This window comes from Lepisosteus platostomus, chromosome 1, assembly GCF_059453375.1.
Source record: "Lepisosteus platostomus isolate fLepPlt1 chromosome 1, fLepPlt1.hap1, whole genome shotgun sequence".
In the NCBI taxonomy this organism is placed as follows: Eukaryota; Metazoa; Chordata; class Actinopteri; order Semionotiformes; family Lepisosteidae; genus Lepisosteus; species Lepisosteus platostomus.
In genome coordinates this window covers 324,909-351,658 of record NC_142611.1, presented here as the reverse complement: position 1 = coordinate 351,658, position 26,750 = coordinate 324,909, and the positions used below count along the sequence as shown (strand labels likewise).

At 39.1% G+C, this 26,750-nt stretch overlaps 1 protein-coding gene across 1 annotated transcript; it reads left to right on the top strand.

Annotated features, from left to right (window-relative positions):
* Positions 1–1,688: 1,688 nt before the first annotated feature.
* Positions 1,689–25,036, top strand: pdgfra (platelet-derived growth factor receptor, alpha polypeptide). Its single transcript, XM_088627302.1, has 29 exons — positions 1,689–1,983; positions 5,112–5,202; positions 5,545–5,838; positions 6,233–6,496; positions 7,459–7,589; positions 8,537–8,699; positions 9,126–9,315; positions 9,728–9,843; positions 9,957–10,268; positions 10,803–11,069; positions 11,351–11,481; positions 12,597–12,765; positions 13,019–13,208; positions 13,649–13,764; positions 13,848–13,974; positions 14,362–14,558; positions 15,028–15,122; positions 15,408–15,540; positions 15,819–15,923; positions 16,572–16,682; positions 16,999–17,152; positions 17,988–18,154; positions 18,489–18,604; positions 19,502–19,624; positions 19,968–20,079; positions 20,687–20,786; positions 20,900–21,005; positions 22,417–22,652; positions 22,956–25,036. The coding sequence occupies exons 2-29, from the start codon at positions 5,136–5,138 to the stop codon at positions 23,101–23,103; spliced, it is 4,440 nt and encodes a 1,479-aa protein (XP_088483428.1). The 5' UTR covers positions 1,689–1,983; positions 5,112–5,135; the 3' UTR covers positions 23,104–25,036.
* Positions 25,037–26,750: the final 1,714 nt, after the last annotated feature.

Below are 26,750 nucleotides of genomic sequence, written 5' to 3'. Positions count from 1 at the left end.
ATGCTTTACCACAATGTTTCAATCCAATCTGAACAATGAATCAATATCTGAGTTACTGCCACAGTCCCATCTGGGTTTTTGCTCGTTCGGAAATCACACTGTTGAAAAAGGGACAGAATATTCAAATTTAAGACACGTGTGACACTTCCTCCCCTATTCTATATTTATAACCCTCTGCATGCGCTCCTGCGCTTAGTGCACATTAGCTATTTATAGGCTACTTATAATTTAACATTGTAATCAGCATCAGATGTTTTAAGGCAATTTAATTATCGTAGACGTTCGACTTTTTTCAAATGTGCAGGATATATTTGACTCTAAACAGGCAGGTTGGAAGGAGTCTGTATGGAGCTGTTTGTCTTAATGGTTTGTTCATGTTTTAGGTTTATTGATCAAAAATACAAAGTCCTAAAATGCCGATTTGAACATACTCTTAAAAAAACATATTACCAGGCAATACTAGTTTCGAAATAATACGGTACCCAGTTAGTATCTAGAACAAGGGACTGTTCATAGCTGCCTTTCCGGGGAACATATGGAAGTAATAGCCGGGCTCTGCATTTTTAGAGTGGAAGATCTATGCAGCTTCGGCACAGAGCTACAGGCGACGGGAGTGCAATGGCTATAGGGCGGGAGACAGGGACCCGCTCGGTTTCTGTAAAGGGGTTCATTCAGGGCGCTTGGGCTTAAATTCATTTAAACCTTAATTAACATGCAAGAATTAATTGCTCTAATTGCTCTTCCCCGCCCTCTTTCCGGGGTTTTGCATTAGTAAAAAGAAGGAATGGAATTTGGTGCGAAATTAACGAAAATTTAAAATATATATGTTTATTATCTTTTATTTTATTATTATATACATCGTGTATTTTTAAGAATCAGCCGGAAACCAATAATAAATGAGAGAAATTTAAACAGAAGTACAACAGAAGTAATTTTGAAAGAAGTGGGTAGCTTGTAAGGTCGTTTTTAGTAGTTTGTATTTTCCCTGATATTCCAGCGCCCCCTGCCCTCACGAATTGTAATAGCAACATATGGGACTAATTCTATAGTTGAAGGCGACACACCAGAGATTTGGTGTTTGACAAAAAAAAACACTCACGTCCACCTTATACTTAATGCTGTATTTTTTGTTCTTCTAGGCTGTGCGGACGCGTTGTTTTACATTTTTGCATTGCCTGCTAGTTTTACCGAGACGAACTTTGAATACCGTCTGTCTCTGCTTGAGTGCATTTAAACATGAAAAATACTTGCTTTCGGATTTATAGATTGTTAAATATTTTTAACAATGGGTCAATTGTAAAACTGTCGAACAAGTTTGTCTGAAATTAAAAATTCACTATAATTTGTCACACGACCATTTTATCATCTTTAATTTTCGCCTAAGCCAAGCCCTCTACGTTTTGGAGAATAAAATTACATATAAGCATGCCACTCACAAGGGTAAACAATTGTTTTCATATGAATGTAAACTTTGCCTTGATTCAGAAGGACTCCAAAAAAGTCTTATACTCCACCCCCCCAACAAAAAAAAAGAAGAGACCGATTTTGCCTGGTAGTACTATGGCCCTCCTCCCTGTGTAAAAAGTTTTAAGTGCAAAGTTTAGCGAAATCCGACTCCCGTTTCGGTATGACGGTGAGAGCTCCGACTCTTATTTTGAAAGCGACCCGAGGGGGGCTCATTTCCTGATACTTATTTACTTTAAGGCAGATGATTAGTTTTTTGGGGAAGGATGGACTGTTACATTGAATCAATTACAAGTCGTTGTGCTTGAAGCCCATTACTAAGCCCAGCCGTGGAAGCAGGAGGTACAGGGCACACATCAGCTTCTCTTGACCGCTCTGGATTGTGGATTGCGCTTTGTGGATTACCTCTGAAAACAGCTAGCGAGACCTTCGGGAAGAAGATCACTGGATCTAACCAAGCATCCATGAGACTGTAATCCAGTCAATGTTTTCTTTAAGGAAATAAAGAGAATTTACAAGGTATTGTAACTTATTATTTTTAAGGTAATGCAAACCTGTGCGGTTCTAAAGGGTCCATTTTATCGATTCTAAAAACCTCTTCCTTATTTAATTAACTAATTGCACATTATTATTAAAGAGTTATCATAATCCGTATACTTTTTGTTAGTCAGAACGCGTTGGTTTATTGAAATAAAGCAACCTTTTAATTTCAATCAAAGCAAATGCACATTTTGGTTTTACAATTAGGATGTGCCTTGTAATTAGTAATTTAATTTAACTATTAACTAATGAATTGTCTAAAATCATAGCGGGGAACCGCAGGCTTTTGAAGCTCCAAAAACTAGCGTACCGCTTGAAATGGGATGTAATGCAGAATCCTAAAAAACCGAAGAGGCTCATCATGAAGACGAGAAGGTTTCCGAAAAGCAGAAAATACTTTTGAAATAATAATAATCGGACGGAATACAGGTCATTCAACATTACACGGATAATAATGTTTCCTCCACATCGGTCCGCTGGAGCACTGCAGAAGATCCCCTGGAAACGGGTGGCGAAATGGAGAAAACCCCGATCTCTTGTTTCACAGTGGGACGATTCACATCAGGAGGCTCGCTGGGTCTGAGGGATGCGCTGCAGGCTGTCATGGCAAACACATTTGAGACTGGATGTGAAGTAAATTAAAGTCCCGCAAATGGAATTTAAAACATTTTTTTATGGAACAAAGGTTCGTTTGGGATGTTCTTTTGGAATGGATAACTGGAACCAAGTAACATTAAGACAAAGGGAACTTAAAGCTTGGAAAATGCAACTATAAAGGCTGTGTTTTAACATTTGGGTTTAACTGAAAAAAAAACGCATTCTATTTTTTTTCGTTATTCCGCTGTAAATAGTGGTATTCTGTTTTTTTACAGTCAGATTGAAGAATTCTCTTGATTTTCTTCCGTCTTCGCTTTTTTTTTTAATCCAACTTCTACGAATGGTGGGGATAGTTTTTTTTCCGTCTTTTGGGAGTCCAGGTTTGAAAACTCTGCCTTCCTTTATGTTTTTGTCACGTCTGGGATGCAATTAAACAGCGAAGGCTTTGTGGAGAGTAACGAATTGAATCAGTTTATTATGATCTTTTGAGGACAAGAACTGAGACTTGGGAGAAATTTGCGGCTGTTCCTAAATTCGTTAGTCTACCTATAGTAACGCAGAAGAAGACGGGAGTCTTACGGGAATTCCTTTCCATATTCTACCGGCATCGTGACTGCGATTCCATGAGTATTTCACGGATGATTCATGAAATCTATTCATTAAAATATAACTATATCCACATGGCAAATTGTACCGAAATTGTCGAAACTAATTAAATATTTGTCACATTGAAGGAATCTTAAACAGGTTTCCCGGGGGGAGGGGTTGACGGACGAAAATGCACTAAGAAAAAGTATTTTCATTAAATTTTCAACACCCCGGGATTTGCCAAGCTTAATTATTCTCTTTGCGCTCATCTGAAGAGCAGCTGCACAAAATACCAAATTTCTTAAACGGCAAAATGCGGAATAAAATTAATATTGGACTTCATGTTTTTTTTTCTGAACATATTTTACATTGTGTGCAGAATGCTCTACTCCGAGGGCTCTGTACGAAATTATTATACGCTGCTCTATATTGAAATACACGCAAACTTCTAGTACGAAGTTCAACTCCAAACGGAGAGTGTCGGACATTTCCCAAATTTCTAATGCGCTCGATATCGTAATCATTTTCATGACAAAATCCTGATGTAAAAAGTCAGGATTTGTGTTCCCTATGGTAAATGTAACGATATTTGACCTTAAAGGAGCGACAACAACAACAACAACAACAACAACAACAACAACAACAACAACAACAACAAATTATATCTTATTTTCTGGCATTCATATGAATAAAATAAAATATGCATGCCCGTGTCCGAATCGGTTAATGTGACCAAAATAAGCAGCGTTTAAAATACATAAAATTGTTTTAGAATTAAATGAGTTTGATTTTTAACATTAAAATACTCGTTCAACAAAACCGACCGAGGGCGTCAGGCAGGCGAAAGCGTGGTGAGGTGTTGTGCTGGCTGGCGCGGGCAGTCTGTGCGGCGTCTCGTCCCGCAGCCCGACAGAAGACAGGGGCTCTCGCAGCGGACTGATGAAACACAGACACCGCCGCTCCGGCTGGACCAGAAACTTTCAGGATCGGACAAGGATAGCCAGCAATTCAAGCATTAGCTTAGCCTCCTTCATCATAATTAGACATTACAAACATGACTAATTCAACCTACTAAATATTCGTCTTACTTGCCCTTTCACTACAGGTTACAATAGATGTAGCCTTTAGTAAAAAATAACAGCCTTTAGAACATGAGTTCAGCTGACAAAAAGCTCATACACATTTGTGATGTAGCGTTTTAATTTCGTGTTTTATGATTTCACACTTAAGATGTAGGAAATGAAGGAAATATTTTAGGTCGACTGTATGAATGGTACGACATCTATGCCATTTATTTAACGTTTTCTTAAGTTTATTGCCCTAGGTATTTACTTAGATATCACATCGTTTGATCGTTGATCTACCGCCTAAAATGGCATTTCAGAACACTGCAAAATAAGTTTATGCATCATGTAAAAATGTGTTGTCAAAATCTTGTAACGTTTCTGTTCTTCCGCCTGGTAAACAAATATCGTGCTGCAGCGCACTCTCTTGGTATTTATAATGTAATGGCATCATTTTTACAAGCAGAGTTATGCGTGGAAAAAAAGTCGCGTCTTTCATGAAATAATACAATATATATGTTAAAACAAATGTGCGTGAAATGTCCGAATGTTTTAATTTTAAAAGCAGACCCACTTGTCGATTACAACCGTGGAAGATGATTCATCAGGGTTTCCCTCTTTTTGAGTCAAGGGTTACATGTAGGTTGTTTTCTTAGAAACCCGTATCTTTTCCGAGCAGAACTAGAACAAAGGGCTAGTTTAACTTGATCTATACCAATTTATATGAAATAATCAAAAATAACCTGAAACAAAATTCCGCATTCTTCATGATTCCTATTTCATTTGTTTTGTACAGCTGTATTTATTGTTTTTGAAACTTCATGCACAAAAAGTGATGCACATCTATTTTTTTTGCAGTTGATGACCTAAAAATTGACCAAAATGGATGTCTTCTTGCAGATGAAGATGCGCCTCGCTCTTCGGGTTATGTTGGTCGGGATCTTATCAGGTTGGTGCAAAATTGCAGCTCCTGTCGTGTTCAAACGTGGGGTAGATATAATAATTGGAGCAGTCCTGACACGGGGACAGTATATCTTGTCATATTGTGAGCTGACACTCGGCACAAAACAGAGCAGACACAGACAAGGCAATTGTCCGGAGCTGTAACAACCTGCATTCCACAGGTTCTGATGTAAACTAGACTAGTAAGAATAAGAATACCAGGAATCGAAACGAGGGACAAGGTGACAAAAGTTTGAACTTGAAGTAGCGAATCGACAGATCCGCCAGGAGAGGTCACTGGCATCACAGCACGCTTCTCTACCTGTGTGCGCGTTCGGTGTATTTTCAGGCCTCCAGACCACTGTTTGCGAGAAGGCAAAGCCGGTTATCGCCTCGGCCGAGGAAGAGCTCGTCATCCCGCTGCATTCCATGGTCAGCCTGAACTGCACCGGCGAAGGCGGCGTGCTCTGGGAGGGCCCGCTGTCCCGCGGCGGGGCTGTGGCCTCCGGACAGTCCTTCTCCACTTTGCTGCTGCTTGACGCTTCGGCGTCCAACACCGGCTTCTACACCTGCGCTTTCAAGGCGCACGGCACGGCGGAAGGCGCGGAGCTCGGCGAGGCAAACATATACATATATGTGCCTGGTAAGGACAGTATATTGTATCTGCTGATTTCGCCGAAACCTTGTGTTCGCAGATAAGCATTATTAACAAAACCTTTTTCCTAACATATTATGATATGCAATAGATGAGAGCCGAGTTATGAATATTGCATCCTATCTGTCTGGATAGTACAGACTGTCTTTCTCCTTCTCTTCAAATCCGGTGATTTAATCTTGCCACTTTGGAGGATATCTTTTTTTCTTGTTCTTTGTGACAGAAAATGAACGTGCAGCAACTGAGAGTATCTGGTTTTCCACAGTTATCGCCAACTTGCAGAGCTGTGCGCTTCTGTTTTGAGACACCGGCTTTAAAAGAATTTAACAATAATTTAAACGACTTCCGTTTATTCATTCTTGCTTTGTACTGTTTTCGTTAGACCCAGCATTTCCGTTTGTGCCTGAAGACGCCCCCCGGCAGCACGTCCAAGCAGACCCTCCTGCTGCAGTGATTCCGTGTCGCACCAGCAGCCCCAGCTCTCTCGTCAGCCTGAAGGAGGTGGAGACAGGCGCGGAGGTGCCCAGCCTGTACGATAGCAAGAGAGGGTTCATAGGCAGCTTCGCTAGTGGCACCTACGTTTGTGAAACCACTGAGGCTGGTGTAAGACATTACAGCGCACTGTACAGAGTTGGTGATGACAAAAGTAAGTTCATGATGTCTCTGTCACAGCTATTTCCTTTCAGTGCATGTGAGGCATCATGACATTCACACTGTCTGCTATAGATCATGCAATAACATTTTGCAGCAATACCTCTAGAGGCTGCCACCTTGCTAGCTCGATTTTCTTCTGAGCTATGAAAGCAAGATCTTGGACCACATTTCAGGAAGCTTTACATCTGATAGAACCAGTAAGGAACAATGAAAACAATTTTGACCTCCCTTATCCTCAAAAAATAAATTTGAACAAGGTTTAAGTGTGATTTTGGCCTCATTCCACTCATAATAGCTGCCCTGTGCTCTTCAGGGGATATCCATAATAAAGTGAGGGAAAGGTCCATTTTTTTAGACAATTGTTCTATCTGAGACAGACTGTAGTTTCAGTGCTAAGTGGCTGAAGAACCAGGAGGAACATTATGCTTCTGAATTTCTGCTTTCCCGAGGCTCTGAGCAGGAAATGCCAATGTGTTGCATTGCCTTACAGCGACACAGTGACCCCTAGTGAGTGGACACCTGAGCAACACAAAATAGCTGAAAGACTCACAACCTGGTTCAGAAAAGCTGAGCACATTTTCCAAACGGTTTTATGGGATTTTCAGACTAGGAACTAGTGCATTAGTGTTACTGACATATTACATCTGAAAATAGCTTTGTGGAGATATATAATATATATTTATATATTTCTCTACATATAAAAAGCATTTTGTTGGTAAATTTATTGTTTCTGTGCATTGTATTATTTTCCAAAAAGGTAATGACCAATCAATTCATTATATGTTCCACATACTAGTATTTTATTTTCAGATGGACTTCTGTGAAAAAACATTTTCAGATGGTGTCTTGTGAAAAAGACACAGACCTTATTTGAAAGTCTTAGTGTGGAGCAGTTATAGGCTTGAATAACTGGCCTTGTACATCAAGTATTAGCCCCTTCTGCATCTTTCGTAGGCAGCAGTGATTTCCACATTGAGATGGAGAGCAGTGAGGCGGCAGTAGAGGCTGGAGCTCCCTTCAGCATCACTTGTGTTGCCCCCCTGGGTGATGAGTTTGAGCAGCACTGGCTACACCCTGTGAAACAGGTGGGTAATTATTACTTTAAATGCCTCTTTAATCTTATTATCACCAATTATCATCAGTAATGTGCATCACCCACAATTCTGCTGCAACTTAATTTCCTACTTGGAGAGCTAATTATAGATGATCACAGTTATCTGTTACTATTCCTGTGTTCAGAATTATAGGCAGTAAGACTTTTCTGTGTAACACCACAACAGAAAGGAGAGTATTTAATCCAGCCACTAACAGGAAGGTGGTACTAGTTAAAGCGTATGTGCATCTGTGTAGTTCTTCTGGACCTCATTATCAGTTTTTAACTTCTTATTATGGGATTAATCTCATTCTTGTGGTACAATGGCACATGTATTTTTGAACTGTATATATTTTAATGACTTTAAAATATTTATTAAAGTAACTAAATGCAAGTACAAGAGAATACTGTAAGGTACGATGTTGGAAAGCATTATGAAAAAAAACAAAAGACAAGTTCTGAAATATAAAGGGCAAGAATGAATGTCAGGGATTAACTAGTCTGTTTTGCAGATGTGTTGATTTTCCTCCTGTTTATTTACACTAGAGACTTACAGTTTTTTTCATGGCCTGTGCTGTGTCTTATCTGAGCAAAAGATGCACAGAACAAAATAATTTATTGACCACATAATGCAATGCATATTTATCACCTGTGAGGTTTCTTTAACTTGTTGTTAAAAGTTGCAATTTTATTGCAACTGTAGCATTTATTTTGCATCTTCCCTATTACTTTCATTGTCTCTACCCATTCTGAAAGGGAACATCCTTAATATTGTGTTTTGAAATTCTTTCTTGTAAACATATCAAGATTTATAGCTCTACATTTAAACAGGGAGGCAGAACACAGAGATTAAAAAGTCCAGAAAGAGACAATTCCTGTATCCTTGCTGTTGCCTGCTCTAAAAGAAATTTGTTCTCAGTTATAATTCTTTTTTTTCAGGCTGGCAAGGCAGTGCAGTTAAAAGAGAGGGTTAAAGATACTGTGCGCTACACCTTGAAGATCCCCCAGGCCTCTGTCCTGGACAGTGGAGTCTACGAATGCTCTGTGACAAACATCCTGACACAGGAGACCAAAATTAAGAAAGCAACCATCTCAGTTCATGGTATGTCTAAGCTGTATATTGCTGTTTCAGCCTGCAATGAACATGGTTTTGGAATTTTACTTTTATAAACAGTTTGTACATTTCTCGTACAACTCAGCACTTGCACATAGTAACACTGTAGTAATCAAAGTGATGATTAATCTTCATCTTGTATTTTGCGGACACCAAATTAGATGATTTTTCACTGCAAATTAAAACCTCAGTTTTTAATTAGTAGTAGCCAGTCCATGTGCTCATGCCCCTTTTAAAAGCTGTATTTATGCTTCTCTTGCTCAGCAGTTTGGTTTTGCAAAGAGAAACAAAGCATCCATTTGGTTCTTTCAGTTTCAGTAACTATATGGCAGAGGCTAAAAGCAAATGGGGATGATAAATGAATAAGAAGTTACAGAATGCTGCTTCTAAGTATTGCATTTCTTTTTTTTTAAGAGAAAGGATTCATCTCTTTGGAACCTTTATTTGGTCGAATTGAATTTGCAAACATGAATGAAGATAAAGAGTTCACTGTCAATATAAATGCTCATCCAAGCCCCAAAGTGACTTGGCTGAAGGATGATATTGAAATCGAAAATGACAATTTTGCAACAAGAAGCACAATGACCAAGATTGATGGAGTAAGGTAAACAGAATCTTCAGTTTGGTGCTCTCCAGTATTAAATGTCTATTTTAAAAGAAATATCAGGTGTAACATCAAACATAAATTATTTTAAATAATTTTATAATATATTATACATTATTAGAAAATATATTTATTTAAAGAAGGACATTAGAGATATTAATATTTTCATATATAAAAGTATGATGTAAAATATTTTTTCCCTTGCAAATTAATTAATGTTATTAAACTGTGCTCATATGTGATAGCTCTAGATTCTTTATATAACACAGAAGCCTGGGTTTCTGCTGAAGCTGAACTCTGAGCTGTCATCTTATTGGATCAATTTAAGCAAAATGTCTCCTTGCTGGTTTGTAACACTTCATATACATCATAAAGCTGACAATTTACTTATTTTTTCACTCCATTGTTGCAGGTATCAAAGTGTTCTGTCACTTTTTGGGGCCACCCAAGAAGACAATGGCAACTACACTATTAAGGTTGAGAATGAGAATGATCAGAAGAGCTTCACATTCTCCTTGAGAGTAAAAGGTAGGATAAGTAGACAATATGCACTTTGAGTTTGAAAAACTACTCCTTGGTTTTGTTGATGACTTCAGAGTTACTTTGAATGACTAGATGCTGTTTTTCTGCTTTTCTCCCAGCTCCATCCATTGCTCTGCACCAACAGGTGGTGCCGATTATTTCCCCTAGCCAGAAGGAAATGGTTGTGCAGCTCCATTCCTCGTTCAAGCTGACCTGCTCCGGAGAGAGGGAGGTGGATTGGGATATTCCCCTGGATGAGGAGTTTTACCACATGCAGTTTGAAGAGGATAACAGTGGACAGTTTGTTGTCTCTATCAGTGTGCAGAATGCCAGTGTTTTCCACACCAGTTCCTATTCCTGCTACTACAAGGATGCGAACAGCAGCACCACCGAAGACTTGGAATATTCCTCCATTTATATCTATGTTCCAGGTGTGTTACACCTGGCCTTTGGTTTCATAAATTGTTTCCAGCATTGTTTGAAAGAAACAACATAGTTAGGAAGACAGATATCAGATTATCTTGAATTATGTAAAAATATTGTTTAACACTTTGAGGTCACATTTTCTTTCATTGTTGTGGTAACTAGATATTTTCCTGTATGTCTGACAACTTGGTCATTTACCACCCTGGGATGAACTTGACATATGTGCTTCTTATTTTGTTATTGTGATCCCAGAGTAAAAGCTCAGAGTAGGTTCTGGGGATCCCAGATGGTTGTTGATAACTGCACTAGGCTCCCCTCATAGGGATCACTGTTGAAGGTTTTTCTATCTAGAATCATGTTTACTAATTAAAGTGGAATTGTTCTGGTGTCAGATTTTTAATTTTGCTGCAGTCAGTCAAGATTGGTGGCACCTGATGCTTTTATTGTAAAAGTGAAGTGAATATCTATGGAAATAATGACATCCTGAGTTGCTGCGAATGAAGTCTGGAAACATGAAGTTATCTTGTTTTTCCCCACAGATCCAGAGGCGCCATTTGTTCCTTCCGTGTCAGTGTTTGGGACCCATGTTCTGGCAGCTATGGGAGAAATGGAGATCCCCTGCCGTGTCTCAAACCCGAATACCAGTGTCATCCTCTTTAACACAGACACACAGAAGACTGTATCGAGCAGCTATGACAGCAAAATAGGTGCCATTGGGATCTTCCCTTCAGGAACCTATGTCTGCAAAACTATTATTAATGGGGAAGAATACAAAAGTGAAGAGTATATTGTTCATGGCTGGATAGGTATGTTTGCAAGTAAAGCTTTTGTCTTAGATTTGATACACAAAGACCAACAAACTAGTATTCCTATAAAAGAAAAAGAGGAGACCTATGAACTGTTATTTAATAATTAATAGCTTGTAGAAATCAGTGGATTTACTTTCAGTTGCATCACAATTTTATTTTCAAATTTGCTTTGGCCGTGACATTAATGAGTTCATTGTGACTTGAATTCTTTTTCTCTGTTCTCTGATGACTGAATAGGTCATATTGATAGTTGACCATTACATTCTCTCTCGCCTCAGCGAATTCTGAGCTTCAAGTTGACCTCGAGGCTCCAAACACTGCAGTGTTGGTGGGGGACACCATAAATGTCACCTGTGTGGCAAAGGGAAGTGAAATTCTGGAGGACAATTGGAAGTACCCTGGGAAAATGGTAAGATCGGAGGTCACTGAGTAGGCAGACCCATAAGTTTTCTCTAATCACATTTTAAATGGAGTTTAAACTGTAATTCGAGAGTGAATGACTAACATATACCCAACAAAGCATTGGTAGCAAACACCCATTTGTCATGATGAGAATGTCAAATCCCACTACTCCATCATCCTCCTTGCAGGAACTCCTTGCCTAAGTCCGTTCGGCACTGGGGGGCAAGATGGTGGGTTCGGAAGGCTTCATCCTCAGGATTGGGGTGTCATTCCATTTGCCAAGTAGTTTCATAATAGATGTTTATGCTACATTGCTCATGCAGTAACCACTGAGTACTAAGGACAGTCCAAAGCTAGAGAACAAGTAATGTAACCATCCTGACAGAAGAAGCTTCTTATTCTGTAATTGTACTTACAGTGCTTTAACACGGGTATAGGGTTACCTGTTGTCACCTGGGTCAGTCTGTAGTCAGTCACCATGATCAACTGGAAAAGAGCTGAGACAGGCCAGGTTCTCAGCAGCTCAACAAACATATACCAACTGATAGAGCACAGCAGCAGGGAAGTGTGCTGCTGCTTTTCAGAGGGAGTTATTTACAATACCACTACTCTTCCTGTTATTAAAGCCAGTCTTCAGACATATGGCACTACAAGAGTACTCAGAGTGCTTCAGAAGCCCATGAAGAAAACTGTTGGGTCATATAGCACTAGGTGCCAAGAAGGAAGAACTTGTAGCAGTGACCTGGGTTGCTATAAATAATTGTTGTATCAATTAGATACAGCAGAGCATTAGCAAGAAGGAACTAGGGGCCATTCAGGAGAGCTAAGTCTTCAGGAATGAAAGAAGTGAAAAATAGTTCACTAATAATCTTTAATAATCATTATATTGAATAAAGTACTTTTAAACTGTTACAAAACATATTTTTATGACTTTCAAATCAAAGTATTAATGGAAAACTTAGATGCATCCTCACTGTAAAATCTTTTTTCACTTATTCAAATAAATGACTTCTTAGTTTGCTGTTCTCATTAGATTTTGCTGTTGCATGTACAAGCAGAGCAATATTTGTGTATACAGATTTGCTCCTAATATATGGCTCAGGGGTTTCTTTTTGTTCACAGGCAGGCAGAGGGGAAATCACCTTGAAGGAAAACAAAAGAGATGTTGAAATCCGCTATAGCCTCACTATCAAGCATGCTTCTCTGAAGGACAGTGGAGTCTACGAGTGCTCCATCACAGACATTATGAGCACCAACATGATAACAAAGGCCGTGACCATCACAGTGTACGGTATGTGGTGCACCCCTGTCAGTCCGATTAACACTCTTTACTGTGATATTACCATTCTATTACTAATAATACTACAAATACTACTTCTACTACTACTAATAATAATAAACCAAATTCCAGGAATACTTTTCTATTTTTTGTTTTTTTAACAATATAATGATTACATTAGTAGACACTATGTCTTTGAGATATGGTAAAAGGTATTCTTTTGTTTAAAAGAGGTGAAACCAAGGAGTTTCATTATTCACTACAGAGAAAGGATTCATACAACTGGACCCCATGGTCTCACAAAAGGAATTTGCCGAGCTGGATGAAGTGAAGGAATTCAGAGTCGACATTGAGGCCTACCCTGAACCAAAGGCAATCTGGTTCAAAGATGGTGTGGCACTCAAGGAAGTGAATGCTGAAACAGTCAGCACTCTGGAACGAAACAGTGAAACCAGGTAGAATCATCTCATCCTCTCTCACTCTTCATATCTTGGAACAACAGAAGCCTGAAAGAGTGATGGATTTCTAGGGTCAGCAAAGGAACACAGAGTAGACAAGACTCCTATGCTACTATGATCAACTGGTTTTGTACTATTTTATGTCAGAGAAGCATTCAAAATAGGTACATATTATGAGTTTGTGATTTGGCTTTGATTAATTTCCATAACATCCTTTTCTCCAATCTCAGTTTTACAAATGTGAACAAGATCAGAACTCTGAGAAAATGCATTAGATGTACTGTGTTGTTTCTGTGTTTTTTACTCAAAAGCTTTTATGGATATTCATGATTAGGTCCTGATTTGTTAAAATATTACTACTGTGGAAATGATTCATTACTGAAAAACATATCCCAAATGTTTGCATATTGTGTTGATCTGTGAGCTTTCTTTCACAGTTACAAGAGCATCTTGAAGCTCATTCGAGCTAAAGAAGAGGACAGTGGCAACTACACCATCAGAGTTTACAACAAGAATGAGACAGAGAGCTACACCTTCTCATTGCAGGTGAAAGGTAAGGAGTGGACATCGCTGTGCCTCCACAAACAGCAGTATCTGTTGCTGGATCCGCATTTCAGTCCTACTGTTTCTCTGCAGTCCCAGCAGTCATAGTAGACCTGATGGACCTGCACCAGGGATCAGCCAGTGGGCAGTCTGTGGTGTGCATCGCAGGGGGGTTGCCCACACCTGAGGTCGAGTGGTTCATCTGCAGGAATATCAAGCAGTAAGAACTTCTGTTTATTGATTTGTTTTAAGAAGTGGGGGAGAATGGTTCCATAAACACATTAAAATTAGACTTCTCTTAATATCTTTTCCTGTGAACCTTAACCCTTATTTGGCTGCTGTCTGCCTTTTAGCTCAGCATTCAAAGCAAGAGCCCAGCTGTGCTGTTTTTTGAGTTCATATATGACTTTGTGTGTAATGCCAAAAGAGAAAAAAGTTCTGCACATCACTCTCCTTTTATAGGCATACATTATGGTCTTCCTTGGTAGATGTGAGTGGAGTGATGTCCTCAGATAGCTGTCATCAAGCTGTCAGAGAAGGTCACAGACATTTTTTCTTGCATATCCAATTGTGATGTTTCAATGCACACTGTGTCATGTCATTTCAGATGTGCCAATGATACATCCATGTGGACTGTTCTTCCTGTGAATTCCACTGATATTACTGTGGAAAACCATCTAGATGAAGAGAACAGGCTTGAAAGCCAAGTTATATTCTCCAAATTGGATGGCACTTTGGCAGTGAAATGTCTGGCTAAGAATGAACTTGCTGCAGTTGCCAGAGAAGTGAAGCTGGTTTCAAACAGTAAGTATTATTAATATGAAAGTATTAGTAATGTATTAGTAGGAACCGTATGCTGGTGGCAAACAGAAATAATACCAGCAGCTGCTGTTAAGAACAGAGGTAGAGTAGTGTTATGTTAACTATTAGGGACAAGAAGAGATATCTTTTATTTTGAAAACAAGGCACAAAAGCTCAGTACTCCATGCAAGACCATTTGCTTAGACTTTCCTCATGCCATTTGGTCTTGCTAAGTTAGAAGAGCTTCTTGGTTGATTTTATGGAGCTGGGACACCTCGCTGCAGTACGCTGCAGTGCAGACTGTGTCAGAAGTCTAAACAATTAGCAGATAAGTGTGAGCTCTTAACACTGTAGGACATTCGTTTTTGCATATAGGCCCATCAGACGAAGTGCTTAGCATGCATGAGTAATTTTCTTAGAGCAGGTGAATAAACGCCTCTTTTTTAAAATCCTGCATCTTTATCTGTTCCAGCTTTACGGTCAGAGCTTACGGTGGCGGCTGCAGTGCTGGTCCTCCTGGTCATTGTCATCGTGTCACTCATTGTGCTGGTCATCATCTGGAAACAGGTACTTCAGATGACTCATTACCCTCCTCTCACAGTTGATCTCATCAGCCATTTGCCCAGCACTTTAGGGGGCCCTTGATGATTCATGAGTGACTGTGTGGGGTCTTGACGTATTGAGAGCAAATGTGCAGTTTACCTCTCCTTGACTCCAGGTGCCTAGCAGTTTAATGTGTAATATCCCCATGGGAAAGGTCACTGCAGTGACTTACAGTTTGCCACAGAAAACATAACTGAAATTCTGCGTTTTCATTTGCTTGATGTGGAAACTGTTTTTTTATCTGTGTAGAAACCCAGGTACGAAATAAGATGGCGTGTGATTGAGTCCATCAGTCCAGATGGACATGAATACATTTATGTGGATCCAATGCAGCTGCCCTATGATTCCCGATGGGAGTTTCCTCGTGATGGACTCGTACTTGGTGAGGTCAATAGCTTCCTTATCATGTGCCAGGTAGATATACAGAGATAGCATTCATTTACTTGAGGTATGGCACACATTCTGATGAGAGACATGAATCTTCTAGAGAGATATTTCACATCTTCTTGTGAAGCACAAGGTGTTAAAACTCCAGCAGAGCTGGGAAGCAAGATTCCCTTCTTGCAGCTCTGGTGAAAATCACTATCCTGTTTCAGTAGCTGCCTGTGCTCTGAATGGCAGAAAGGAACATGATGTTCATCTAGTGTGTTTGTTTTGCAGGTCGAATCCTTGGCTCTGGTGCTTTTGGTAAAGTGGTAGAAGGAACAGCTTATGGCTTGAGTCGGTCCCAACCAGTGATGAAAGTTGCTGTAAAAATGCTGAAACGTGAGCTATTGTATTATTCTTTATTTGTATTTAATATTTAAGTGTATTTTGAGGAAAAATATGCTGTGATGTATTTATTGGAAAGAACTGCAACACCATAATTTTAGGTTATTAAGGCACAGTCTGTGTTTTGTGCACACTCCATAATTACACAGATGAGTGAATTGTTTAATATGCCCTCTGTAATGCAGACCTTGTTCAACACATAGCCGTTATTTAACTTGTAACCATAAAGTACTATATGCTTATTACAGGAAAGGTTTTAAATGGGTGCATCAGCTTCTCCAGAAAGCTCTGCAAAGTGGTGTGCATTTAACCTTTAAAAATTAGTACAGCTACTGTTCACTTCAGCCTGTACAGTTGTTTATTTTTTAAGCCTGATCAAGATAGTGTAGTTTAGATTGTTTTTTATTCCTTGTGGATTAATTTAATTTCCCCACATTCATGCTTTTTCTAGTCTTATGAAGTGTAGTTGCCATGTACAAATACCAAGCACCAAAAATACCATGATATTATGAGAAAAGAAAAAAATGATAAAATTGAGTATATGTCTGTAGTATACAAATACACCATATTATGCTTATTATAGGTTTTGGAAGTGTTCCTTTAAATACAGGCTGAGAGATTTCCTGTGAATTTCACTTGCAGCTACAGCCAGGTCAAGTGAGAAACAGGCCCTCATGTCAGAGCTGAAAATAATGACCCACCTGGGACCCCATCTCAATATTGTCAACCTGCTAGGAGCATGCACCAAGTCAGGTAAAACCAGCACTGCATCTGTGTCAAATGTACTGAATGCACTGCATGGTTTCTGCAGTCTGTTGTTCAAAGGAACAAGTTATAGGTTTATTCCATGCTGAAAAGAGAAGAAAGAAAACACAACGTTTCGGCCGTGGAACCTTCTTCAGGTGTCAATTGTACAAGGCATGTCATCTACTCTATATCTGTGTCTTGTCTCAGACAGAAATTCAGCAGGAAGTCAATATTTAGGACAGTGCACATTAATGGAAAATAGTGTTTTTCACAAAGCACTTGTGATGACAAAGTTTGACTGTTTTTTGTCTGTGTGTTGCAGGGCCCATTTATATTATCACTGAATACTGCTTTTATGGAGACCTTGTTAACTATCTGCACAAGAACAGGGAACATTTCTTGAGCAGGCACCCAGACAAGATGAAGAAGGACCTGGACATCTTTGGGATCAACCCTGCTGATGAAAGCACAAGAAGGTGAGGAGCCCAGGCTGCTCGTTTTCCTTTCTTCATCTGCTGTGATCCGTGACCCTGTGCTCATGGAGAAGCAGACTCTTCGGGACCCAAGTGATTCTTTATGCACTGGAAGGGGTGAAGCCGAAGCACTAAGATGCTGATCTAATGGAAAACCTCAGATACATTTATTGAGTCCGACCCAAAGCAATTTGACTAGAAACAAATGCGTTTCTCTCTGCTCTGAAAATATTAGCAGCCATGAAGTAACACATTTTTTCTTTTGTTTTGATGCATCTTGCCTTGTCTGTGGAACATTTAATAGCACAAAACGTTTCTGTAGATTTTCTGTGACTAACCCATGTCTAGCATGTGGAGGTGGAGTTGACCCTGAAATGAAGAGGCATTAGGACACTTTTAAAATGCTTTACACCAGAAATACACTTACTACTATTTAGATGGAATTTAGAATTGTAATTAACATTTTCAGTTGTATTCAATTAATTAAACTATGGTTGTATAGTCCAGACAACAAAATAATTCTACCACTGTATAAAATTTATGTGAGACGGCAATGTAAATTAGCAAACTGTTCCTTTTGTGAATCCTCCCCAGATATACTGTGCCGTACTTCCTTCTTTGTGCCGTACTTTCCAATGGACTCAAGCTTCTTTTTGTTAGTACCCATTAGCAAAGACAATTGCAACAAAAATTAATTTCACAGGGCACTCATCATGACACATCTAGGAATTAAGAAATCAATGAATTTCAGAAAATACAGTTTGATCCTCAAACAAACCTAATTGTTTGCCTCCTGAAAACAGAAGTATTAATTGTTCCTGCTTCTGGCATCCTGCAGCTACGTCATCCTGTCTTTTGGCAGCCAAGGGGACTACATGGACATGAAACAAGCTGATACGACCCAGTATGTGCCAATGCTGGAGATGAAAGAGGACTCGAAGTATTCTGACGTTCAGAGATCAAATTATGACCACCCGCCATCCCACAAGCAGAAGGCACTAACCGGTATGGTTCCAGCTGGTTCAGGGCAAAAAACCACGCTGCCTCCTTCTAAACACTTCTCCATGGTTAGCGTGGCAGCCTGCAGTCAGCAATTTAGCTGATGGTAAAGTGTACGTGTCGTCTAACATCAAACCATGAGAATGTCCTTAAATGTTACCGATACAACTTTTTTCTACCATAATTGCACAGTAGATGATTGCAGAGCATAATATGTAGATGACTGCAGAGTATAATATGCAGTTTTTTACTGTAACTTAGAATCAGGCAGAGTTCTATATATACATTTTTAATGAAATGTTAGTCATTATAGCTAAATATAATTCTCTCAATTGCACAGAAACTGAAGTAAACAATTTGCTGTCAGATGACAACAGTGAAGGTCTCAGCTTCATGGACTTGTTGAGCTTCACATACCAAGTAGCTAGAGGAATGGAGTTCCTGGCTTCTAAAAACGTAAGTTGGTTTACATCTGTTTTGTTTCAGCCAGCATTGGTTTTGCATGCAAGTTTGGGCCGTCTAGTGACCACAAACAAGCAAACCAAAATAAATATTTATCTGCTGATCTGGTGCTTTGCCTCTGGGACAGATGTAGTGCTAGGTGTTCACACAAGACCATGACAAATGGGGTTGTTGCTGATAAATTCAAATGAGGTCTGTATGCCAGGGAGCCAATTTTCCGTGGCTTTTCCTTTTTACTTATTACCTGTGATTGGTAACTGGGGAGCACTCCAGGAGAGCCCCTTCTGTCTGTACCCACAGCTGCACTGTAGTGCCCTATTAAATGAATGATTCAGGTCTTGATAGTTCCTCTCATCTTACTCCTATTTTGTGCACTTCTAAGTGAACATCGCCATCTACTGAAAGAAGAAGCATTTAACAACAGAGACAGGAAAACCAAAGATTATATAGAGGTAAAATGATGATGACAGCTTGTAAAGTAAAAAGCCAGGAAATGTTGCATTTTCCTGTGCTGAAAGATGGCAGCTCATGTGCTGAGGCCTAACATCACATGTGCACCAGGGGGATGTATTATGTTCTGGGTGGAGCATCTGTTTTCATGGCAGTGCTGCCCTTAAATATTGCCGCAAGTAAAATTATATGGTCACCAAAACTTAAGATGTGTTTATCGTATGGGAGTTCTTCCACTTCCTTGTGTCATATATTTTGTTCTTTATAGCACAGAGACGCAAGATGAACTGTGCAAACTGTTTAAATTGTTTTGGGGCATTTTACTAAAGTTCTGCTCAGAGTGAGGTGAATGTTTCTTACTGAAAGAGTTGTGTAATCTTTAACAGGGAGGGTAGGAAATTCCACTTTGATTAATATTAGCTTCCTTTGTCTTGTCTCTAGTGTGTTCATCGTGATTTAGCAGCGAGAAATGTTCTCCTGTCTCAAGGAAAGATTGTGAAAATCTGCGATTTTGGCTTAGCTCGAGACATCATGCATGACAACAACTATGTTTCAAAAGGCAGTGTAAGTATGCTCCCATGCATTTCACAGCTGTACTGTGCAGAGCGACAGGGTCACCACAGAGCCTTTTTTTTGCTTCAAGACAATTCTGCTAGCAGGTGCTGTATGACCATAGTGGTAAATCAAATATCTGTTCAACGTGCAATCACTTTGAAAATTTTGTAAGATGTGCTTTCTACTTTCCTGAAACACCAGATAACTGGTAGGTTCTTTAATAAACAACACTCATGCTATTGCAAGAGTATAATTTGCATATTGTTTTAGAAAGAGTGCAGGGACCCTGTGTTATAAAGGATTCACTTCAGCCACATTTGATTAATGTATGGTACTGTTTGCTTAAACACAGACCTTCCTCCCAGTGAAGTGGATGGCTCCTGAGAGCATCTTTGACAATCTGTACACGACTCTGAGTGACGTCTGGTCCTATGGAATCTTGCTGTGGGAGATCTTCTCTCTAGGTTGGTTGCAAACTATGTCTTTATTTCTTAGGCAGTATTTAAAAAATACAAAATTCATAACACCAGCAACAGTACATTCAGAAAACCAGATGCTGTTGGTCATGATACTTATTATACCTGCTGTAATCAAATGTATTATAACTGAGTTTGCTTTATTAGAGCTTTGGTTGACAGCTGATGGAGGTGGCAGACCACAGGCGGAGTGCCGCTAGCACTGAGGAATGGTGGAATTAGCTCTGGGGCTTTCTGCCCACGTTGTACAAGTTCTGATGCAGGAGACAATTAGTTGCACAAATCTTTAATTCTGTAGTGTAGAGAGTGAACATTGTTGACGTGGTTAGACCACCTCACTTTCACAATATTTCCTCAGTAATCTCTATAACATTGCAACTTTAATTACATTGTATGAAATGTTACGCTGACAATACAGTCTGTCATGAGTCAGTTATGTAGTGCATAGAGTCCAGAGGGTTTTAAGAGTAGATAAGGTTCCTGTGTGCTTCAAAGTCTGTGAGTAAAAGTAAATGGACAAAAAAAGCTTTGTACCCAGGGAGCTGTCAAAGAGGTGAAATGACAATGTCATAATTCTGTCTTAATTTGTTTTTAGGTGGAACTCCTTATCCAGGCATGGTGGTGGACTCCAGCTTCTACAACAAGATTAAGAGTGGATACAGGATGGCGAAGCCTGAACATGCCACCCCTGCCATGTAAGTTGGACTCACCTTGCTCTTGTCTTTAGATCTGCTCCCTGCCCGCTCGGGGGTTTTGTATCTTTTGCCTACCACTGGTTCATGGTCCTCTACCTTCCATCCGCCTGTAGATACGAAATGATGACGAAGTGCTGGAGCAGCGAACCAGAGAAGAGGCCTTCCTTCCGCAGCCTGAGTGAGATGGTGGCGTCTTTATTGCCTCCGGAATATAAGAAGGTGTGTGCCTCTGCCTTTCCCTGCTCAGTGACGAGAATGAAGGCGTCTTTCAACCGTGAGATTCAAATTCATGATCTGAACAGCAAGTAATTCTAAAATTAAAAAGTAATTAACCATTCTACAGCTTGTTTTACAATGCAATTAAGAATTATGTAATTATTTTCTTATTTGATTATCCTATTCATCAGGAGATTAGCGCAAACTTGCTCTCTGGCAAGATAAATCATACAGGTAACAGGGGTTTTCTATTTTTCAACAATTAAACATAATACTATGATCTTAAATCATGTCAATGATTTGCAAGCAAATTATTTCACCTTTCATTTCTAGTTCTAGTCAGACACCCTGTAATAGTGGTCCATGCTCTGACAAACTTCAGAAAAACCTCACCAAGCATCAGTAGCTGATGCTGTAATTCCTCAGAGAAAAGTGTATTAGCTCATTGAATGTGATGCCAGCAGATATGTTTGTTGTCTGCAGGTGTGGCCTCATGATTGGCAGTGTCTTCTGATTTTTGAGCACTTTCACTGTCCAGCAAACCCTGGCATGACAATGTCAAAATTAAGCGTTGAAGTTAGACTGCTGTAATACCTGGCATTTCTGCATGAGCACAAGCTGACTTCAAACTCCTGACAACCTCAGATGGCCAAAAAAGGGAATAATTGCATGAGCAGTGGATCATGCTCCACCAAGTCATTTACCATTTCTAAAACTGGAATCACCGCTATTTACAATTTTTTAACATGTTTATTGGCAGAAGTGCATATTTCTTCAATACTGTGCTTAAAACATATATGATAGATACGCAAATGGATCCATCAGGAAAGAGAAGAATGCAGAATGTGCAGAATGAGCCCTATGATCCAGCAGTACTGGTTCAAACCTGTATTCAAGTCTGTGATTACCTGACAGCGATTCTTCAATCAATGGTGCACAATGTGCTGTACAGTTTCCTCAGCTGGAGAGTATGAAACTATTCTGATTACAGTATTTAACTCTTAAAGAAGCCAAAGCAGACTGGAAGTAATGCACCTCTCATTTAATCTCATTCAGCATTCCTGCCTTTGCACCAGTCATTAGTGTAAGTAAATATTTCTTGAGATAAGAAGTGAACATTGTTTAATATCATTATGTATTTTTTGGCATTATTATTTGATTATTAGTGTATTATTATTTTGTACTTGTCCCCATGAGCCAAGCAGCTACAATGAATTGTGATTGTGAGCAATTGTGAGCATTGTAAATGCAGGCTTCATTTCACAACATGTCACACTGTCAAAGCTTATATAGCACATGAAGTCTGAAAGAAATGGAATATATCAGAAGGCAGTTTGACAGTGTACTGCTGGAGTTACTGGGGGTTACAAGTACATGTTTGCTCAGTGTTTTGATATGGTTTTTGTTTCTACAGAGCTACGAGAAAGTTCACCACGACTTCCTCAAGAGTGACCACCCTGCGGTGACCCGCATGCGCACCGAGTGTGAAGATGCTTACATTGGAGTCACCTACAAGAACCACGACAAGTCGAAAGACCGGGAGAGTGGCTTTGACGAGCAGAGACTGAGCTCGGACAGTGGCTACATCATTCCCTTGCCAGACCTGGACCCAGTCTCAGACGAGGACTTCAGCAAGAGGAACAGACACAGGTAGCCTCTCGTTCTGACCTGAGCTACAGGCACCACCAGTCTGTTCCTTCTACTGTACTTACTTTAGTACACAAAGGTAATACCAGGGTCCAGTGTAGTAAATTATACTGACAGCCTGTTAAAACCATGCGCAACTAGTGTGAAACTACAATAAAAACAGGGTAAAATCATGAAAGAAAAACAAAAATGCTTGGGGAAATTTACCAAAGTAAATTAATATTTTCAAGGTGTCTTTGAATGTTTGCTTCTCAGTCTCTATCAAAGAAAATGAATAATAAGTAAACATTTCATTTTGTTTTCTAGCTCACAGACATCTGAAGAGAGTGCCATAGAGACGGGATCCAGCAGCTCCACCTTTGTTAAGAGGGAGGGGGAAACTATTGAAGACATTGAAATCATAGATGATTTAGTCATGGATTCAGGAGACCTTGTGGAGGACAGCTTCTTGTAAAAATAAATAAGCTATGAATGAAGAGGAATCTACATTCCCAAGAAGACTTCCTTTTATCCAAAAACAGTGACCACTTCATTGCATTAAGGCTGACACATGAAAGACTCCAGCAGTGGTGTTTAAGCTAAGCAAGAAAGGGACTGAATATAGGATCCAAAGGACAGTATTTCAGACAGCAGACATTTCAGGCTCATGTGTTCAAGTGAGCACTGCTCTTTGGATATCGGGGATGGGTTGTTACCTGCTGGAAGCAATGCACACAAGGATACAGGAGGAAATACATGTTCATATCTTCTTATGGGCATTCAAACACAAGATGTGCTGTCAGTGTAAGATACTTTGCATCATTTTACCTCTCCAGTCAGTATTAATGACCATTGCCTCTTCTGTATTGAACCACTACAGCTGGTATTTAAGGCAGATTTAAATGTGGGGAAAATAGCACTCAACATACCCCCAAAAGGTACAAATCTGCCTAGAAAAGCCAGAAGCTCAGAGACAGAGCTGTGTCTCCTTCCTTGTCATCTATGTGTTAGTGTGCTACAGATTTCTGTCCTGCATTTAGAACACTCATCGGTTCCTATTACTTTGATGAAGCACAAAACAGGATTAAATTGTTTTTATTTGTGGTATAATGTTGCTAGCAGCTATCTAAGTGCAGCAGTCAAATTTATTTTTTTACCTACTATCTCATTTAAAGTATATGATATTTGTGAATATTTGGAGTTGGGTGATCTTAGGTATTTGAAAACAGTGTCATAATTTGTAAAACATTTATTTCCCTTTGTGTGTCTTTCAGTGACTCCTTCTTTACAGATAAAAGGTATTCCTATGGTACACATTTATGGTACAGGTTCTGAAAATAATTAAAGTATACCTATAGTGAATAAAATATAAAAAAGTTCAGAGGTCTGTGCCCTATAATTTTGAGGAATACAGGTAAAAATGTTCCAGCAAAATTATTTTATGCCAGATGATTTTCAACAAATGTCAAAATAATCAATACTATCAAGATTTTCTAGTGAAAAGTGGAAGCACAAGCATTAATAAAGACTTTACTGGGGCCTTGATTTGCATTTAAATCCATTTTAATGTAATAAAAAACAAAAGTCTATTACCAAAGAACAACGATAACAAGACAATCATACATACTGAACTCATCTTTTACTGTAATAATTCAGTGCTAAATGTGGTATGAGAACAAAAATGTGATCCTTTAGTCCTTAGGGGATTCTGTATACTACCAACAGTATTCTTCAGGAGAAAAAAGCATCACAGGTATCAAACTCACAGAAACTTAGTGGGTCTCTTAAACTGGTTATGTGTGTATGCTGTGCTCACCATGTTTTATTTAGTGATGTTACTTGAGTGTTAATTAAAAAATGAAGTAAAGATGATGAGCTCTATATGTCTTCCTCACCACCTGAAAAATAATACAAAGTTGCCTAAGACACCTTACTTCACATTAAAATGGGCCCTACGAGTCTAAAATGTGGCATAAACTTGTATAGAATTTTATTTTGCCTATTGAAGGACATTAGAAACTTTTACCATGATGTTATACATCATTCTGTACATATGTATCTTATATAGTCTCCTTAAATACTCTTTAAAGTCTTCGGTAGAGCTGTGTCACTGCCTTTTGTTTCTAATGTTGACTGTGACGTATTCCACAGGCACCTACAACTGTTGCACTTTTGTATTTTTCCTTTTTAAGAGTTTTTATTTCACTTTGGAAAAAGTACATTTTCATTGTGACAATGTTGTGAACGCTGGTGAGGAGGTTGGCCAGGCGGTGGTGGAGAAGTGTTGCTCAAAAAGGTACAACGATTTGTAACTCCGAATAGTCACCCAGTTATAGGTGGTATTCTTCCTTAATATGCAGTATGTAAATTCAGATGTTCTATATTTCAATAAATGATATAAAATATGATGATGAATATGGGTCTTTTTTAAATTGTCATAATCCAAAAGTGGAAGGCCTTTTCTAAACACATTTAGACAGTGCTAGTGGAGCAAAACATAGGTTTAAGAAACAGAGAGCACCATGACTACAGGATACACTTACTGTATTTAAAGCTTAAAACTAAGACTAAAAATATGTATTTCTATCCACATTGGGCTTATTACCAAACAGTTATAGTTGCTGGATCTTTTCACAAAATCGGACGAAAATCACCTCAGCGTCCATTGTGCTTCTCATGACAGCACTGGCTACTAATTCCTTGTTTGCTCGGGAGTCGCTCTTATTGATCTAGTCTGCGCAGAATATAGGACAGAGAGGAGACCATTTGTTCTGTCTAGACCATTTGACAGTTATTCAGCAATGGATCCAAGGACCTTATCTACCCACCTCTTGAAAGAGTCAGCTTTAATGCATTGGCTGGACAGGTTGTTCCACCCTCCAGCTACCCTTAGGCTAAAGACGCGATTGCAGTTCTCAGTTTTAAATGCACTTCTACATTGATCCCACTTGAGTGTTCTGGTCTGTATTTATGCTGAATAAGTGTTCCGGTTTGACTTTCTCGGTGCCTTTGAGGATTTTAAACACATTTATCAGGTCCTCTTGTAATCTTCTCTGGTCAAGTCGAAAAAGGTTCAGTTCCTCCAGCCCATCAGTATAGAACAGTCCCTGAATGTATCTTTCCATAATGTGATGAGCAAAAATGGAAATAATATCCCAAATGGGGCCTTACTTGTGTAATATGCAGTTTGAACTTACATTTACAAAATTTACAAAAACCTTCATCATTAACTTTTAAGTAATATTTATTACTTTATAAGAAACCAAAACACTTTTTACAAAAACAGTTTTACAAAGATTTTACTAGATGTAAAATATTTTATTAAGCCATCTACGTTCAAAACATAGACCTAGAGATGTGAAGCAGTCAAAACAGTTTTAAAAACAGCAGTTTTAAAAACAATGTGTAATTGTAGGACATGTCCACAAGGTGGAGTGATACAGTCATTTGCTGATGCGGCAACACACAACGTATTTTACCCCTTTTTGCACATTGTTCAGGGTAATTCCGCGAGAAGATAGGAAGATTCGCTCTTCAAGGTCTTTGATATACTCAGATTTTCTCTGGAGCTGTTATATTCACAAATTATATGTGAAATAAAAGACCGTCTAAAACTAGTGTAAAGTGTCTAATTTAGGCTTCAGTCCTGCTTGCTTCACTAAAGCGAATCAACAAGTATTGGAAAAGGTCTAGTTTATATGGTAAGTACCTCGTACATCATTTACGGTGAGACTTGTATGTTATAAAATTGTAAATTGATTTAAATATTAGGTGAATATGAAAGAAATGTTAACATTGTGTATATTGAGTTGTATTGTTGCATATTCGTATTACTGTCGCTAGGTGGCACTGCGTTTCAACTATTTGAATTTATTACCTTTTTAACATGCCCCAAGCAGTAAATAAAGAAGTAATAGATTTATTCCATGCTGAAAAGAAAAGAAAGAAAACACAACGTTTCGTCCGTGGAGCCTTCTTCAGATGTCCAAACCTGAAGAAGGCTCCATGGCCGAAACGTTGTGTTTTCTTTCTTCTCTTTTCAACATGGAATAAACCTTTACTTGTTCCTTTGCAGCCTACCCATGCTGATGCAGCTACCCCCCCAAGGGGTAAATGCCTAAA

Excerpts from the sequence above, each read along its gene's own strand:
- pdgfra (XM_088627302.1), top strand. The coding sequence starts at position 5,136 with ATGGATGTCTTCTTGCAGATGAAGATGCGCCTCGCTCTTCGGGTTATG. Across the intron at positions 15,924-16,571 it reads TGCTGTAAAAATGCTGAAAC|CTACAGCCAGGTCAAGTGAG; the intron begins GTGAGCTATTGT and ends TTTCACTTGCAG. Across the intron at positions 16,683-16,998 it reads AGGAGCATGCACCAAGTCAG|GGCCCATTTATATTATCACT; the intron begins GTAAAACCAGCA and ends TGTGTGTTGCAG.